Genomic DNA, 18,038 nt, shown 5'->3' on the forward strand with positions numbered 1-18,038 from the left:
GGGAAGAGGCAACTTACAACTTGTACATACCCTGCACCTAAACAGGGGTGTTTAGTTTCACATATATATATATATATATATACAATAAAAATAGCCAAAATACAGAGATAAATATACATCATACAAAATTCATAAAATATTAAACCATATATTTTAAATAAACATAAAATATCAAAATATAAATTTTAAAATATTGAAATACCAGAAAGTATATGGCATATATAGTGTACGCATGGAAAATAGGTAGGTGATTTCCAAGCCTTTCTGTGCGGTTCGCAGGCTCAGAGACAGCTGGACCACGGGGGCTCCAGCTCTGGCCCTGGCCGAGACCCCGCGGGGTCAGGTGAGCCGGCGGTGTGTGCAGGGGGCAGCCCAGCCGTCAAGGAATTACGGAGCAGGATTACTTCATGTTCCCACCGGCCCCGTTTCACAATCCCGCTCTCCAACAGTGTCAAGCCGGCACGCTCCTTCAAGCACACCCGCCCCCCCCTCCGTGTTCTCATGCCGGATTTTCCCAGGCCATGAATAATCTCGAAGCCCCCTCGATAAATACACGTTCAGGGATGCCCGGAGCTCATTCAGCCCGCCAGCCTCGCCGACGAGAAGGGGCCGGGGCCGGAGCCGAGAAGCCGCACGATGAAGTTCGCCCCGAGCTGTGGCTGCGCCCGTGCCCGCTCCGGCCGCCGCCAGCCCGCGCTGCCGATCCTCCTGCTGCCGCTGCTGCTGCCGCTGCTGCCGCGGGCCGCCGCCGTCCCGCTGCCCGGGGCCGCAGACTCCTCGGGGGAGGCCGAGCCGGAGGAGGCGGCGGCGCGGCGGGCGGCGCTGCCCCACAGCCTGCGGCTGGCGCAGCTGCTCCGCGACCGGGCGGCTCAGCTGCAGCGAGAGGTGGGTACGGGCGGCCCGCGGGCTCGCACTCGCGCACACACCCGGCCCGGGAGGGGCTGCCTCCGGCCAAGGTGCGACCGAAACTTCTTGGTGTCTCTCCCCAGATGTGCGAGAAGTTCACCGTCTGCGAGAACAGCATGGAAATGCTCCTCCGGAACAACCTGAACCTCCCCAGAGTGACGGAGGAAGACGGGTGTCTGCATGCCGGCTTCGATGAGGCAAGGAACTCCTTTCTGGTCTAACCCCATGTGCCTGGGGCAACTTTTGCCTGCTAAAAAAACCTGTGGAAGTTGACCTAAAGATTTGTGCCGGCTCCAGCTGGCTTTAGCCAGACCTCCACACTCTGTATAAGCATCATCTCCTAACCTGCACACAGCACTGCGATCAAGGCATTTTGAGCTGTAAGTGACTTTCTCACCTTTCTCTCATTTCAGGATAAATGCTTGAAAAAAATCTCCAGCGGGCTTTATACATTTCAGACATACCTCAAATATGTGCAAGAAACTTTTATTAGTGAAAACCAAAACCTTGAATCGCTATGCTATAGCACAGAGCACCTGGCACATACCATAAGACAAATGGTGAGTTGGTTTTAAATTCACTCTGATAACTGTTATGGCTTAATACTGATGTGCAGTCAGAGATAGAGGATGCTATGTGAAGCTGAACATTTCCCAATGAAACAACAGGTGACAGTTCCTTATGCTCAGATCTTATCCTCATGACTAATTTAGAGGTTTTACAAAGTTTTGGTTTCTTTTCTTAAAGAACAACTCTTCTTCCTACTTTCTATTGAATTTCTAATTTCCAAACCAATTAAATGCATTTAAAAAAAAAGGCAAATACATTTTTACAATAGTATTGATCTTTAAAACTCTCCAAAACAAACTTTTAAGCCAAGCTGTATGGTATATTGAAATATCTATCAGCAGCTTAAAAATCAAGGAAGATAGCTGCCTATTAAAAAGCACATATTTTGCTTGTAATGATCATGGAAAAAAAACCCTGTCTTGACAAATGCTATTTTGATTTGGTAAACTAAATGCTACTTATTTCTGACAGACATTTTCCATGTTTTGGAGAGCTCTGAAAGATCACACTTCAAAAATTCACTTATTTCCTGTAGTTCTTGCTCACATTAAAAATCCTTAACATAAATATTTCCTTTGTCATTGGGGGATCTATTTGCCCAAGTAAAAATCATCCACGTAAGGACTGCAAAAGTCTCAGGGTATCATTTCCTTCAAGATGATTTTTGGTGTGTGAAAAGTCCATTGTTTGCTTGCCATACCTTTCCTAACATATTGATTTATGCCCATCATTCTTTAAAGTGAAAGGAAGCTGAACTGCTTTTTTCACACAGTGCTAGCTGAGAATAATAGCCCCATCATAAGACAGCAACTGACTACTGGCTTCCAACTTGATATATTAGTTTGCAGAAAGTTTGTTTCATAACTGAGGGAAATTAGGGGGTTTTTTTGGAAAATTAGTACAATCAATGTAATCAAACAGGTAGAATTAAACACAGTGATCAAAAGCAAAACCTGTACTTGTAGAAACTACAGAATTTTTGAGAAAAAGTCTTCATCTTCAAGTTGGAAATTTTTCTTTATGAGAGAAAAATCTGCTATTTAAGGCAAGAATCTGTCACTTGTGGTTAGATAGATCCACCAGGACAATACTTGTCTGGATATCCAGACACAAACTTTTACAGAGTCCAACAAGGAGCTGGGTATATCAGTAACAGGGGGTGTGATCAGAATCCACTTCCAAGTAGTCTGGACAGAAAGAATATTTATATTTTATATTTCACAAAAAGAAAGATGTTCCAGAAGGAGGCTTGCATAATAATAAAGTACATAACTCCTTTCACTCATCTTGTAGTTGTGCTCCCACACATCAGTGAAAGTTGGCGGCACTCAGTCTCCTCTGTGACTAAATGCCTGGAAAGTAAGAATTAAGCAACTAAACAAATTTGACATCGTTGGAAACTGTTAATCTACTACAAAACATGAGAGTTTTTACTCCCAATGTCAGCTTATGTAACTCAGGATGGAGCAACCAGTACAGGTTAGAACAAACCATGATCAGGGCCTTCCCACCTCCCCACAAGACTAACAGACAGCAGGAGAGGTGCATTGATCTGCTCAGTGCAGTGTTGGACCACAATGCCAGACGTTGCATTCAAACCAGAGCAAACAGTATAGATCAGAGATTCTTACACAGGAATCGTAGCAGGCATCAGCATTGCTCAAACCCCTCCAAGAAGCATGGCTGTACAGAAGCACAGTTCCCAGGGAGGGCTGTTGTCTGCAGTACAGAAACTGTGGATATGCAGCTGGTTGGGAATAAACAAACTGATGCTCTCCAACAAGCTCATTTACAATGTTTTAACCAGGATCCCCCCAATATTGTCTTTTTCCATAGGTGATCAATCCCGAAGAAGTGATCATCCCAGATGCAGCCACCCAGGAATCCCTCCGCACAAAGCTGAAGTCCAGTAAGACCTGGATAGAGAAAATCACCACCCACCTCATCCTCCGAGACTTTACTTCATTTATGGAGAAAACAGTGAGGGCTGTGCGCTATTTGAAAAATACCAGGAGTTTCAGTGCCTAAATGTTTTAGTTCAGGCACAATCCTTTGTTACACATCTGTCATGTGGCAGACAAGAGTGTTGTTCTGTTTTAAGAACCAGAAATAGTAACAATGGTTTGCATTTATATACATTCTTATTTCCTTCTAGGAAGTTATTTATTGTATTTAAAATATTTATTAATTTCTAATGTTTCTTATTTATATTTTCAATATTTAGAAATAATTTAAGCAATTTTCTAATGGTACTATTCAGAATAGCAACTTATTTAATACGTACTCAACAAAAGAATATTTTCAGAACCCAGAAAAATTGTTGCATACCTTATGTTTTTAAACTATTTGAAAGATGCTATTTATGACTTATTTATATTTTTAAAACAAATAAAAGCTGATTTTAAAAAAAGGCCTGTATAACCCGTGTGAACTTTAAATAAGACTAAGGTACTCTAATCTATTCAAGTTTTTAATGCCTGCAATTATCAGAATAACCACTTTCAAGAATTTATCTGTATAATGAGTTCAGTTATCTATATAGCATGTATGTACACACATAAACAGACAACTTGGTCAACATATAATTCATAAAACTGGATATAAAGGAACCAGATGTAGTGAACATGGAACTTAACAGTGTACACAATAAACTACCATTGCTCCTGAGAAACAAATGAACAATAAGTCCCCCATATTTAATAAGGAAAACTCCATAAAACTGTAATTGTTTGGATCTTCTTACAAGTTTAACAATCTCTTTTAAATAAATAAAATGGTGAGACAATCACATTAACCACTTTGACATGAATACTATCTTTTGACTAGTTTTATTGCTGTCATCCAAGGGAATTTTCCAAGTTTGATTAAACATTTCTCCCTCCTCTCTCAAGAAGCAGAAAAAAATCTTAGGTTCTTTCCTTAGGTGCTATAAATCAACATATTGCTGCTGAGATGTCAATGACCATGGTTGATACAATGCATCTGTCTTTTATATTCCACTAGGATGGACAGGCCACAAACCACAAATGCATATTCTTGAATACTGTATAGAAAAAAACCAAAACAAAACAAGACCTAAGCCTGAGTATCAAACTGCTGAAACTTTCCTTAGCTGCATCACCTGCAGCACTGGAGCTGTGCAAGTACCAGGTACACCCAAACTCTGAGGAATTCACAGGCCTCACAATGGATGCAGGCAGCAAAAGTCACTCGAGCTTTGTCTCTAAAATTCATAGAATATTAATTACCCTCTGTCTTTTTCTTCCAGCACAGCAGTGAAGATGAGGAGATGAAAGGCATGCCCTGGAATGTGGATAAGGATGCCAGTAAATTCTCCTCTTCCTCTGAGCGATCTGATTGTCCACATATGCATTCCACCACTGGGGATGCCAAAACAGTGACCAGTTCAGTCACAACCCACTTTTCAGATGCTCTAAACAAACAAAACCACTGCTTTGCCCAATATGGTAAAACTGTCATCTTAAGTTGTGCAACATCTTGAGAAAGAATGAGGACACCTCAAGGTGGTCACTTTAAAGATGTTTGTGGTGAACCATTTTTCTCACAGCACGTAAGATCCTGCTTTAGCTGTCCTGGCACGTGCTAGGAAACATAGGAAAGCCTGGTTTGGCTTTTTCACTGCTTCCTTTCAGAAGAGATTTTTTTTTAGTGACCATTTGGTTAGTGATCATTCCGGCCCTTATTATCACAATAACAGCTATGAGACCCAAATGTGGATCCCACACCGGACCTTATTACTATGTGAGAACAGAAAGGAGAAAAAAATAAAGACTGACCAAAAGGAAAGGCATTTCCTGGTTTCACCTCTCCCAGTAGACGGTGGCTGCCTGAGATCACCATTAATTACTTATGTACACTGGAGTGAAACAAACTTGCACTCATCTCCTTAAAGGCCAGAAAGCATCTATGAATGGAGGTACTGAAATCCCTTGCAATTGATAGACAAGCACCCACACCTCTTCAGCTGGCAGCCACTCCGGGTGGTCTGCAACTGTAATAAAGATCTAAATGCTGCCACATTTGAGGATGTAGAAGATGAGCAAAGATCACCACTTGTTTGGTGGGGAGGTCAACTTTTGAGTCCTTCCTGGAGTGTAGGATATCACTGGTGCTGCTGCGGAGCTGTCATTATTTTACACGTGGCTCCTCCGCAGCCACCTGCAATTCTCAGAGCACTTCAATGCAGCAGCTGCTTTGCTGGCCATCACTGCTGTCACAGTGCCAACTTCAGGGACTGCTGCTTGCTGAAACCAACGCTCACTGGTGCTTGTGGCACAGGAAGATTTGCAGTGGGGAATTCAGATGGAAGTCAGAGGAGACCTAAACATTGTTGAGCATGTTATGGGGCCTCTCAAATGACCCAACTAGTCGTCCTTTATCCAGTTTGCTGTGTAGGAAGTATTTGTCAACAATCAAAAAAACACACATAGGCATTTATTTTAGTTGGCAGACCAGCACAAACACGTAAAAAAACAGAACAAGAGTAAAAATGGGCATTCCTAACTACATTTAGCCACAATGAAATACCTCAACACTTCAACAGAAGAGAGCTCCTCCTAATTGACAGCTAACTCACTGAGCAAGGCAAAAAAAAACCTAAAAAACAAAACAATGACAAAAAACCCCCAAACCAACCCAAACAAAAAAAGACCTGCTAATAATTACCAAAAAAAGAGGAAATTACCACACAAAGCAGCATTCTGGCTGCTGCTGTACAGGACCAGCTTTGCCCTATAGATCCCTGCTAGCCCTTCCCCTTCCACTGCATCCCTACTCAGTAACCCCATACTGAGATTCTGGAATGCTCAACAAATTAGCAGCTCCCTTCATCCTGATTTTGAAATCCCAATGCAGGAAGAAGGTGAAGCTATGTTGAAAAGTATGCATACACTCTATGCAAGAAAAAGCCCACAGTATTAAGAAACAGTGTTAACAATGCTGCCATAACAGTAGAATGCTGGACAAGAGAGGAAAAAAACCCAAACAATCGAAACAACAACAAAAATTAAAAAGACAGAATGCAACCTAATATTAAAGTCATCTGTAATACAAAAATACTTTTTTTTTCCAATTACAGTCTCTGAAGTATCATTTTTCATTTTTTTTACCATGCTTGTGATATTGGGTGGGAAGTTTTCTGTAAACCCTTGCTTCTCAAGTCAAATGATTAGATAACAATTTCTTTCTCCTTGATAAGAGGAAAACCAAAACCCACCCTTGCTCCCCAGAAATGCAACCTCTGCAGGCTTCAACACTGAAGTACCATTTTCTCCCCGAACTCCTAGCAAAACCAACTAATTCCTGCAATCTAAACATATTTAACCAAATCTTGGCATATTTTCAAGACTGACCTTGGCAGTCATCAGAAAACACACTACAGAGATTTTGCAATCTGAATTTCTATTCAGTGACCAGAATTTAAGAAGATTCAGTCTTTCATGAGAAAACCCATTTTTAAAAATATTAAACATTTATTTTCAGAATCAGAAGAGTGAGATTTGATTTGCCTTGCCAAAATATCCTTTTCCACTTAGCAGATACCCTTTTAGAAAATACCCTTTTGCACTTAGCAGATAAGCATTCCCTCCATCTCACCCATTCTCTAATCCTGAATTAATATAAGCATAACCAGGAAACAATGCATGTAACCCACAAGCTTAACCAAGACATGGCTATTGCATCACAGGCCATCATGGAAAAGTATTTAGAAATTGTAATTAAGTGGTTATTTGCAAAAATTAGATTAGTCATATGACATTTAACAGGATGTGATCTCTATTCCTGTGGTGAAAACTGATGTAATGAGCTTTAATTTCCAAATATCATTAGTATCATCATAGCTTAAATTCCAAGCCTGTAACAAAATAGTTCCAAAAATATCCAGGGTATATGCTTTATATATAAAGCCAATATGATAGATCTCTGTTTCACTTACAACACAATGCAAGAAGACTAGATCTTAAGCAGCACTTTGTCACCCACAGCCATTTTGGAAGACAGTCGTACAAAGCAGCAAAGGACGTGTTTTACATGTCGCCAACACTGGGGCCTGTTGTGACAAAACTCTGAACATTGCTTTGGTCTGCAGTGTTTATGTGTTTAAAAGCTAGAGTTTAAACTAATAAGAGTTTTGCTCATTAATTAATTAACAAAAAAAAGGAGATAGCCTCTGTTTTATAACTGATGAGATAACAGTACAGTTACTTTGTACCAGCCACGTCTACACCAGGAATTTGTATCAGAAGGAAATACCTATTCCAAATTTCCTATCACCTTAACTTTGCCTCACAGCTGGCTATCCTTGAAGAGTTGTTAGAGCAAACATGTAGGTTCCTTTGTAGATTAACTTATTAAGAACAAATTTATACTGAAATCCAGATATTTTTTTTCTCCTTTGTTTAGTGATGACACTACATTGACTGTTTTTTCACAGCCTACTACCAGGAGATCCACAGGCCAAACACTGAGACCAAGAAAACCACCAAACTCAAGACTCCCTCAGGATTGCACACCAAGTGTCACAGAAGCCCCGCAGGGCTCTGTGGCTCCTCTGATGTGCATGCTTTTTTCTCACTTCTCACTTCACCACCTTTATAAGTCTTGTCCATGATTAAAACCCTTTGTTGTTGTTCTGACTGACCTCCTTGTCTTTATTCTCTTTTCAGGGCCCTAATTCTCTCCCTACCTTCCATCCTCCTTGTCTCTTAGCCTGTCTTTATCCCCCTTTGCATTGCTTGCTATGCCCACATCCCAGGGCCACTCCTCAGAGCTGAGCTTGCAGGAGATGCTTTGCTAAAAGGCCTGTCAGCACTGAGTGCTGGAGAGTCTCTGCCCACCATGATTACCAAACACTACCAGGTTGTATCTGATCTTCTGACTTCATCTCAATACAGTAATGGGAGAGGCAGTTTTAAGAAAATATAGGAATGATAAAAAATACGGAAATTCTTCCTGAATGGTAAAACCACCAGCAGCTCTTGCAGTCAGCGTGCCAGCAAACAAGCTATTCAGCTGCCAGGATACTGTATTGCTCCTTGCCCACCATAAGCTCCTGGGACTTTGCTGGTTTTTCACTCACAGACTGGCTGGAGGAGAAACAGCCCATTCCTTCAGTCCTGAGTTAAGAACAATCCTTTGTTCACAGACACCTTGGAGACTAAATGAAAGCCACTGCTACCTTTGTGTCTTTCCTAGGAGGAGGCCAAGAGACAGAGCAGCACCTTCTGACAAGATGTAAAAGGACCATGGGCACAGGACTGCAGGTCACTTTAGACAGAGAATGGGGTATTCTTCTTGCATTAAAATCCTCAAGATGCCTTCACTTACGGCAAGCAGGACACTGAGCAGAGTAACCTTTGATCCTCCTAAGACTGGTCCAGATGGAGACATTCCTCTGGTCGCTTGCGCAATTGTTTGTCACCAGGTACAACAGGCTCCAGAGACAGCCTCCCACTTTCGGTATTTCCCTGACACTAAGACAACCACAAGCATGCTCCACTTCCACTTTGAAGCCACAAAGTGCTAAGCCGACCAATCCCTATCTCCAGGTAAGATCAACTGGACACCCCGAAGTTAGTACAATCTCCACAAAACACAGCAAGGCATCAATGATTTTATTTCACACATCTCAACTGCAGCCTTGAGCTCAGCTGTAGATGTCAGAGCTCGTTTCAGTAAACTACACTCACTGAGTTTATTCCAACACTGAGTTCACATGTGGTCTTACAGGACTGCATCACAAACTCCACCACAGAAAAGAGTCCGTATTTGGCTGTGGAAGCCACTGATTCACTGACAGAGACTGATACAGTGAAGCAGGGGAGATCATATTTGTTCTTTTCTAAGTGTCTCCCATCTGACAGCAAAACAAAATTTTCTCAAGTTTTACTGGGACAAAGACGGAAAGGCAAAAATCATAGATTAAAACACTTGGAACAAATAACACCAAAGTCCCCAGTCCACAGCCTTGAAAAACATGAATGTCCTTCCCTTTCACTCCAGAGACTCGCCCTCTTCTCCCTAGGACCACCGAAACTCCCCAGTCTTGCTAAAACTAGCATATTTGCTGAACTTATCGTAGGGAATTAAGATTCTTCATAGGAATCTATTTAATGTACAGCTTCACAGAACACTAATCTGTCCTTATAAGCACATCCAAATTCTGTGAAAATGACAAAACCGGCAAAGTAACTTCAAAACATTAAAAATGAAGAAATCTTTGGTAGCAAACATTTTTAAACATAATCAGTTTTGCTACCTTACAATTAATTACCAAGATTTATGATTAATACTACTTTTTTTTTTCCCCCAGGAAAAAAAATGAGTGTTTATTTAAGGAGTTTCACTCACCTTTTAATTACAGAAAGCACACTACATGGAATTAAAATCTGGATGTATAAATGAAAAATACTACATATTGGCATTGCATTTAACTTGACTTGAAGGTGGCACGAAAGACTTTTTTTCCACTCAATTTGAAAACCCAAGGGTTCTATGCTAATGACTTTCCTGAAAGATACTTGCGTAGCAGTGAATTACCAAAAGTTTGCTATCCAATGTGCTTAAAGCAAGAACCACATAAGCAACACTAATCCAATCATTCCAAGTCTCAAAAAAACTGAACTGCAACTATTTTTTAAAAAAAAAATTTCGGGATGGGGAGGTCACAGAATCTGGCCTATGCCTGACATATCCGTGCTTTTGTAAAACTTTTTAATGAAAGAGGTAAGGACACTTCCCTGCTTCGCTTCCTCTTGCCAAATACTATCATTCTTGGAAAGCATCCAGAGCAACCACGTGGCGGTTAAGACCCACAAACCACATCCCCAAAATGGCTGACACAGAAGAGAAGACATGAAATACACCACTGCGGGTGTTTGGGTCTATCTACCCACTGCTGCATTTTGGGTATTGTACACCCTTGTGAAACGCAAAATCTAATGGAGAAATCTGAGTTACTTCACGCTGAACTGAACAGTATTAGTATGGAATATCTCGGGTTGTTACACCAGATTCAAGAAAAGAAAAATGTTCCTGATCATGATTAAAGCCACTATCAAGTACCAACAGATTATTTCATTACTGTTGTAATTAGGATCAGTCAAGAAAAAGGATCAGAATTTGAATTCCTTTCATAATTTAAGATATATGAGTGGTTACATTAATCTCAAGTTACCATCAGAAAAGCACTAGAAAAGCTGAAATAGCAAAAGCATATACTCACAAGAAGATGTTCTGCATTCAGTCCTTGCTCTATTCCCCTGTCAGCAGACTATTATCATTAGCTATTCCTCTATTTCATAACATTTGATTAAATTATCATGATTAATGGAATTTTAAGGAACATGGTGGTTTGCATTAACCCTCATAAATGTTTCTACTTTCTTCCTTCCCAATTCTTGTCTTTCAATTTAATTTTTTTCTCTTGGCTCATTTCTCATTTTTTTTCCAGTCATGTCTGCCCTTAAACACAGTAACAGTTTACCATGGATTTTCATGGCAGATTAAAAACTGAGAAATCCCTATTCCTTAAACATTTAATTAATGTAAAAATTATCTGAAAACCTATGAGGATTAAAAAAAAAAAGCCAAGCCAAAATGTAGATTACCTTCATTGCAATCATAATTTGGGGCCAATAAACATTTTTTTCAAAAATCACTGTAGAGATACAAATTAGCCTGCAAAGTTCTGGAGGGGAGAGAGCAAACTACCCAACACAGCTTTTATTTAACAGAAACCACATGGTCACCATTTTAGTGCTTGAACTTCGGTGTTAAAAAGGGAGAAAACCAACTGAAAAAGGGAGAAAAACAACCACTTTGGACCAACAGTGGTCCAAAAAGCAAGACATCAGCATAAAAATGAAGCATACACCTTGTTAGTGTACTTGATTTCTTCCTTCAGTTACACATTAATAACTTCCTCTTAAACTAAGAGCACTATATACGTGCGCACACAGAGCACTCCTGTTGTATCCTTCCCCTCCATCCTAAATCCCAGGAAACATAAATAGTATTTAAAGGTGAATTTGGCAGAAAAGTATACTTACTATCTGACTGTGCTAGTAAAACAAAATATCTGAGGAGGAAAAAAACCTAAACAGGTCAGCACAGTAACCAGTCGCAGAGGCTTACCAATACTTGGGGAAGGAATGTTTGAAGAATACCGAAGTATTTAAAACATTAGCTCGGTTTTCTGGTTACTGTGGGGACAAAGAGGACTCTTTACCCAAAATATGATCATAAAAGAGATAAATATGGGGCTTGAATATCACCATATTTTGGAAAAAAAACCCCAACAAAACAGAACCCACACAATGGGTTATCCTCCTGTCATAAAGAAATTACTACACTTATACTTATTTAAAGACTTAAAAACAACGTTTATCCATTCGAATTGTATTTATTTAATTACACTGTAACGTAAATAAGTTAGGTCCATATAAACTCCATTTTGTTATATGTACAACCTATGTCATTAGCAAGCTGATTGTGCCAGCTGGTCTAAGTGTCAGCCTCATCCTCTGGAATGTACGTATCTTCAGACACTCTCTGTTCATCCGCTGGTTCTAGAACGGGACCACCACATCCTTCATCCCCAAAGTAGACTGAAAGGGGAGGGGGGGAGGGAAATGAAAGTCAGATTTGCAGCATGTACTTGTCTTTAAATTGATATTTGTAAAACACAATTCTGAAGGAACAGCTCTATAAATGTACAGGATAAATGATAAGCTCCAAAATAATGAAATAATGCCATTAATTCAAAATTTAAGCCTACAGAGCACAAATATGTGCTCAGGAAAATAAGTGTCTGTAAGCTTCAGATTAGCCCAAATATCTGCTTCTGGTATCTATGTACATATATTCTGGCATGAAATACATATTTTACTCAGTGGACCAAGATAAAAAGTCTCAAACTGCTAGCAAAGCTAAACACAGAAAAACACAGAAACACTGTCAGCAAGCAAACAATCGCAGCAACTTAGTTCTTAAGACAACTGAAGATTCTACCGAAATTGAAACATGAACTTGACACTTTTCCCCCATGCTTTCTACTGTTTCTACTGAATCACTGAATCCTAAAAATGGGATTTCCATTCACTGTAACTATGTGAAGCTAGAAGAGTTAATGTGTGATTTTGAAAACAATACAGTCCAATTTGTTTTAGGAATACCTGGTCCTGCATAGTAATCAAAAGTATTTCAAGAAAAATTGAAGTCACCCTTTCTTCATAACTTTACTTAGTTTGATCCATAGAAGCCCTTCAATAAAACTCAAATACCACTAGAACATGAGCATTACTAATGTCATGGCATGTAGCACTAACAAAAAGTCCCACAAGAAAAAGGTAACATGAACAAATGCACTTTGCTTCATGACAGTGACTAATATTGAAGGATATAGGTCTTTATTTCGTGCAGCTTTTATGTAGTTCTAGTACCTCATTTGCAAAGGCCAAAGGAGATTAGGTCATGTTTTAAATTTTTGCTAGAAAGCTGGTAAGTTACTTCTCAGTGCAGAAACTTGCACAAACTACCTCTACAACAGATTGTCAGAAGGGCAGCTGCTACTCAAAACATACAGGAAGTTCCATATATTAAAAGCCATGCCAGATTAAGAGAAAGGCCCTCCCAAGAAGTAGAGCTTTGCTGACTTGTCCTTTGGATTTCTAAATAAACAAGAACCACAACACTAAATACAAAGGATGAACACAATATTCACAACTGTTGTGCAGAGACAACACCCAAACCAGTAACTATCTGCACTGGGTTTGTAAATACATGCAGAATCAATACATACCTCCAGATAGTTGGCTCAGGCATTCCAGGATCTGCACCTCTTTTGAATCCTGAAGTGAAACATACATTACATACATATATATAAAAATATGTATGTGCAAACTCCTACTTAAATCACTATATAATCATTCCAGCCCATTAAATTGCAATAAGAAAAAACTACTTAATAGAGAACTATGATTCATGAAGCTGTACACTAACATGAATAAAAACTGTACATTCTTATCAGGGTTAGGAAGCAGAGAAAATAAACACAAGTGTACTTTTTTTTTTTAAGTCTTACCTGCATCTGCACCTGACTTAAAATTCAGGGTCAACTACCTGTGAGATCAAGGAAGTTATCTACCCTGAGGAGCAAGACACAGCTTTACACACACAAACACATAGATTTTAGATGATGTTCAGAAAGCAGCCTAGCAAGGCTCTACCAACAGAAACGCCTATACCTGGTATAAGCGAGCACCTTGAGGCCTAACAGGCAACATTCTGCAATGACATCTGATGCAGAACTTAAAGGCAGTTTTTCAGTAACAATTCACTCAATTTAGGATGACACAATTCTAAATGTTAAATCAATGAAACCTCCAATCTTCTATTTTGACTGGCATTTTTTTGAAAAGCTACATAGTACTAAAGCTTGCAAACAAACAAGATGTTTGTCAATCTACTAACACCCAGGAAAATGAAAGTTAATTACAAAGAGTTTGCCCCAGCTAATGACTCAAATACCAACTGACTAAAGTAAACAAATGTTGGAGAAGCAACTAAGGGTTAATATATGAAGTATCTTTGCTCCCTGGACTGTAAATTAAAAATCTTGAAGGAGAATCACACAATTCAGGCACTGTTCAACACACTCCCTCCTACATGGGCTATCTAGAAGTGGATAATTTATGAAAAGTATATTATTTCCCTTATTTACAGAAAATAAATAATTTATGTCACCTTGCCCGAAAGGTGCAAAGGTTAATGGGAAAACTTCCATTAACTTCACAGGCACAGGAAAAGCTCTCTGAAGATAACCTTGCATGATTTGAGACTATCAAATACCCTGATACAAGTTGTTTGGTTGCCATACTGTCCAGCAACACAGCTTTAAAATTCATAAAGTTGTATTACAAGTCACACTCTCTCTCTGTGTGAATGTTTCTGGCTCCTTTCCCCCCACCCCCATTATTTTTAAATAAGCAAACCAGGTTTAACAAAACTACACTGATCTAATTTATCAACTTAAAACCAGGGCAGTCACTTCAAAGCAAGTTTAAAAAAATACAACAAAAAAACCCCAATGACCTATAATTGCACATTCACATACCAGGCTCCCTTGTACAGCCCTGGAGCATCCCATCCTGAGCTAGAAAGCCTTTCAGAGGAAATTAAAAGCTCAGATTTGCCGAACGTTTCCTTGCCTACGTTTAGTTTAGCATGTATTTCTTCTACACAGGGATCAATAAAAAAACTGCCCTTCAATCAGCGACACTAACTACCGTGTAGCCTCTTGCCTTTTCCACTGTGTCACACCTTCCCTCCCAGATTCAAAGGTAATCCCAGCATAGAAGAGGTTCTTTCAATCCCTTAGGCTTCGAATGCATGCCACCTCCAAATGTCTATGGCAAGCAAAGCTAGCATCTACACATCCCCTTCCCATCTGCTTATACTTAATGTTCTTTCATTACTGCAGGCAAATTTATAAGGCGGCAATGCAGACATGGAACGGCACACTTATTTTCTGGAGGTATGAACCCGAACTACTACAACTTCAGCTTCTCACTGCTACATAGCAAAATTGTAGTAGGCAGCCTGACTTTAGTGCAACTGTAAATACAGTAAGATGGCTTTATATAACTTGAAGTTTATACAGTAAGTATTAAGTATTTAATGTCCTCTGACGTCACTCAGAACAAAGAGCATCTTTCCCATATCCACAGATACTGCCTTGAAAGTAAAATCAAAACAAAACTTCAGCAACAGCAAAATCAGGTCACAAAACACTGCTGAAATTCCCACCCAATACTTATAAATTTAAATAAATTATAAACAAAAAATGGAAATGCAATTAAAGTTTAAACCTAATAATGCCAATTAGTTTTTTTCCATAGTTTTTGAAGTGACTTTCTTGTAGTTTTTGTTAAAGCACTTCTGCAACAGTTGAAGAGACCAACTTTTCCCTGATTGTTATCTATGAACAATTAAAGCCCTTCAAACTGGACACTGCATTCCCCTCAATTAAGCAAAACAACCTATCAGATTTGACTGTAAATACATTAAGCTCCCGGCTCTCCTTCATGTTTGTGTTCCACGCAGAGATGCCTGCCTGGTTTAGCTACTTTTCCCAAAAACGCCCAACTGAGTTTGGGCATAAAGTAAGCCAGATGAATTGCAGGGATCAGCCTTTCTGGGGTGCCCTGTAATAAAAGAAGTGAACAAAAGTGTCAGGCCTATGGCACATTGCCTATCTTAAGTGGGTCAGGCTCTTTAATAAGGACAGCTGATGGCACAGAGCCCTAACTCAGCAGGAGAACTACCATGTGGTAGTGACACCTGCCCAGTCCCATGACAGGAGCAAGTGAAATACATCCTGGGCACCAGGCACGACATCAAGGCATCCCCTGAATGTTCCACTGCAATTTGGAAACAGGAGTCCCATTTTGGGTGGGAGAGAGACCGTAACCTGTACATTATGCTGGAAATTCAACCTTAGCCAGAGGCTCGCAACCCCCTCAGTGCCACGAATCAGCGCTCCCATCACTTGGCAGCTTTTTCCTCCCTGTGCACGGAACACAGCCTCGCCTACTGAAGCAGCTGGTCACTGACACAGGTTAAATCACAGCTCCGTCTGCTGTTTGGCCGCTTGGGTACCTGCTCTGCCTGCTCCCCTGAGGGGCCCTCCCATCGCTGGACACACACAGATCAGAAACAGCCTCCAGGGAGGAAAAGGAGCAGAAAACTCTTTATTACAGAATCACAGACCTGTTAGGGTTGGAAGGGATCTCTGGTGATCATTTAGTTCAACCTCCCTGCCAAGGTAGGGTCACCTAGCACTCATTACACAGGAATGTGTTCAGGTGGGTTTTGAATGTCTCCAGAGAAGGAGACTCCATGACCTCCCTGCGCAGCCCGTTCCAGTTCTCTGCCACCCTCAACGTACAAAAGTTCCTCCCTCACGATGAGGTGAAATTTCTTGCATTTTCGTTTATGGCCATTGCTCCTTGTCCTGTCACTGGGCACCACTGGAAAGAGTTTGGCACCGTCCTCTTAGCATCTCCCTTTGAGATATTTATATGCATTAATGAGATTCCCTCTCAGTCTTCTCTTGTCTAGACTAAACAGGCCCAGCTCCTGCAGCCTCTCCTCCTAAGAGAGACCAGACTCCTCATCATTTTCGTAACCCTCTGCTGGACCCTCTCCAGTAGGTCCTTGTCTTTCCTGTACTAAGAAGCCCAGAACTCCAAATGTGGCCTCACTGGGGCCGAGTAGAGCGGGAAAATCACCTTCCTCGACCCGTTGGCCACACTCTTCTTCTTTATAAGGAAAGGAAAAAAAAAGAAACCCACAACAAAACCACCACCCAACACGAAGCCTCACTGCCCCCCAGCTCTGCCAAGGGCAACCCCGGCCCTGCCCCTCTGCACATGCGCGGCCATGGCCGCGGGGCCCGGGCAGCGGGGCGGTCCTGCCCCGTCGGGCCCTTCCTCGCCCCCGCCGCTCCCCGGCGGGCGGCAGCGCCCGGACGGGCCGGGGGGCGGAGAGCGGCGAGCGGAGCTACCCAGGCTCCGCAGCCCGCCCTGGCTCCGGCCCCCACTCCGGTCATGGCCGCCGAGCGCCCCCCGCGCGGCCCCCGCCCGCCCGGCACTGACCGAGGTAGAGCACCACGGGGATGAAGCCCCAGCGGATGGCGAACTGGCCGCCCTTGAAGAGCTGCTGTAACCGCTGCTTGGCCTCCTTGCTAAGCTTCGGCATCCCGGCGGCGGGGCAGAGAGGAGGGGGAGGAAGAGGAGGAGCTCAGCCGCTATCGTAACGGCGCCGTGCGCTGGGCGGGACCCATGGCGGGGCTGCGGGGCGGGGACCAGGCACGGCGGGGAGCAGGCACGGCTGTGCCCGAGGAAGGGCGAGGAAATGGCGGCCGGGGGCTGCTTGCGCCCGCCGGCTGGTCCCGCCCGCGTGTCATTGCCACAGGCAGAGGGATTGGGGTCGGGGGTGGCCCACTAGAGTCGGGCGGCTGGGAGGGGAGGGTCTGCAAACGCTGTGGGTCTTCTTCGTCTGCCTTAGGTCCTGCAGGACTCATGTTTGTGCTCCTTCCCCGCCGCTCTCGAGGTGTACACGCGCGCGCCGCCTCTGGAGGGTGGGAAGTGCCTTTGGTAAGTGAAAGGTACAGGTGAAGTGATGAGGAAAGTATTTCTGCGTGAAACTGGAAATGCCTCTCCACGAAGCTCTCCATGAAGCTGTGTCAAGCAGAGGTTTAAGTTGGATATTAGGGAAAGATTCTTCACCCGGAGGGTGGTTGGGTGCTGGCACAGGCTCCCTAGGAAAGCGGTCACAGCACCAAGCCTGACAAGAGTTTAAGAAGTGTTTGGACAATATTCTCTGGCACATGGTGTCCCATGGTGACTCTTGGTGACCCATGCAGGGCCAGGAGTTGGATTTCGATGATCCTTATTGGTTCCTTCCAGCTCTGGGTGTTTTGTGATCTTTGATACCAGGCTGCACAATGTGTTCAGTCCATGAACAAGAGTTCAGGGAAT

General features: G+C 42.1%; 2 protein-coding genes across 2 annotated transcripts; one reads left to right on the top strand and one right to left on the bottom strand.

Moving 5' to 3' along the window:
* Positions 1-636: 636 nt before the first annotated feature.
* Positions 637-4,691, top strand: IL6 (interleukin 6). The gene is made up of 4 exons (XM_017823837.1): positions 637-885; positions 990-1,103; positions 1,320-1,466; positions 3,313-4,691. Exons 1-4 carry the CDS (start codon positions 637-639, stop codon positions 3,502-3,504), a joined length of 702 nt encoding a protein of 233 aa, XP_017679326.1. The 3' UTR covers positions 3,505-4,691.
* A 7,188-nt stretch (positions 4,692-11,879) lies between these two features.
* TOMM7 (translocase of outer mitochondrial membrane 7) lies at positions 11,880-17,345 on the bottom strand. Its single transcript, XM_017823854.1, has 3 exons — positions 17,154-17,345; positions 13,298-13,346; positions 11,880-12,104 (listed from the first exon to the last, which is right to left on the bottom strand). Exons 1-3 carry the CDS (start codon positions 17,254-17,256, stop codon positions 12,089-12,091), a joined length of 168 nt encoding a protein of 55 aa, XP_017679343.1. The 5' UTR covers positions 17,257-17,345; the 3' UTR covers positions 11,880-12,088.
* Between the last annotated feature and the right edge of the window lie 693 nt (positions 17,346-18,038).

Source organism: Lepidothrix coronata, unplaced genomic scaffold (genome assembly GCF_001604755.1).
Source record: "Lepidothrix coronata isolate B3197 unplaced genomic scaffold, Lepidothrix_coronata-1.0 Scaffold106, whole genome shotgun sequence".
In the NCBI taxonomy this organism is placed as follows: domain Eukaryota; kingdom Metazoa; phylum Chordata; class Aves; order Passeriformes; family Pipridae; genus Lepidothrix; species Lepidothrix coronata.

Bases quoted from the DNA above. Each gene is read 5' to 3' on its own strand.
- IL6 (XM_017823837.1), top strand. From the start codon at position 637: ATGAAGTTCGCCCCGAGCTGTGGCTGCGCCCGTGCCCGCTCCGGCCGC. The intron at 886-989 runs GTGGGTACGGGC...GTCTCTCCCCAG, and splicing joins CGGCTCAGCTGCAGCGAGAG to ATGTGCGAGAAGTTCACCGT. The intron at 1,467-3,312 runs GTGAGTTGGTTT...CTTTTTCCATAG, and splicing joins CACATACCATAAGACAAATG to GTGATCAATCCCGAAGAAGT.
- TOMM7 (XM_017823854.1), bottom strand. From the start codon at position 17,256: ATGCCGAAGCTTAGCAAGGAGGCCAAGCAGCGGTTACAGCAGCTCTTC. The intron at 13,347-17,153 runs GTCAGTGCCGGG...GTTTCACTTCAG, and splicing joins CCCCGTGGTGCTCTACCTCG to GATTCAAAAGAGGTGCAGAT.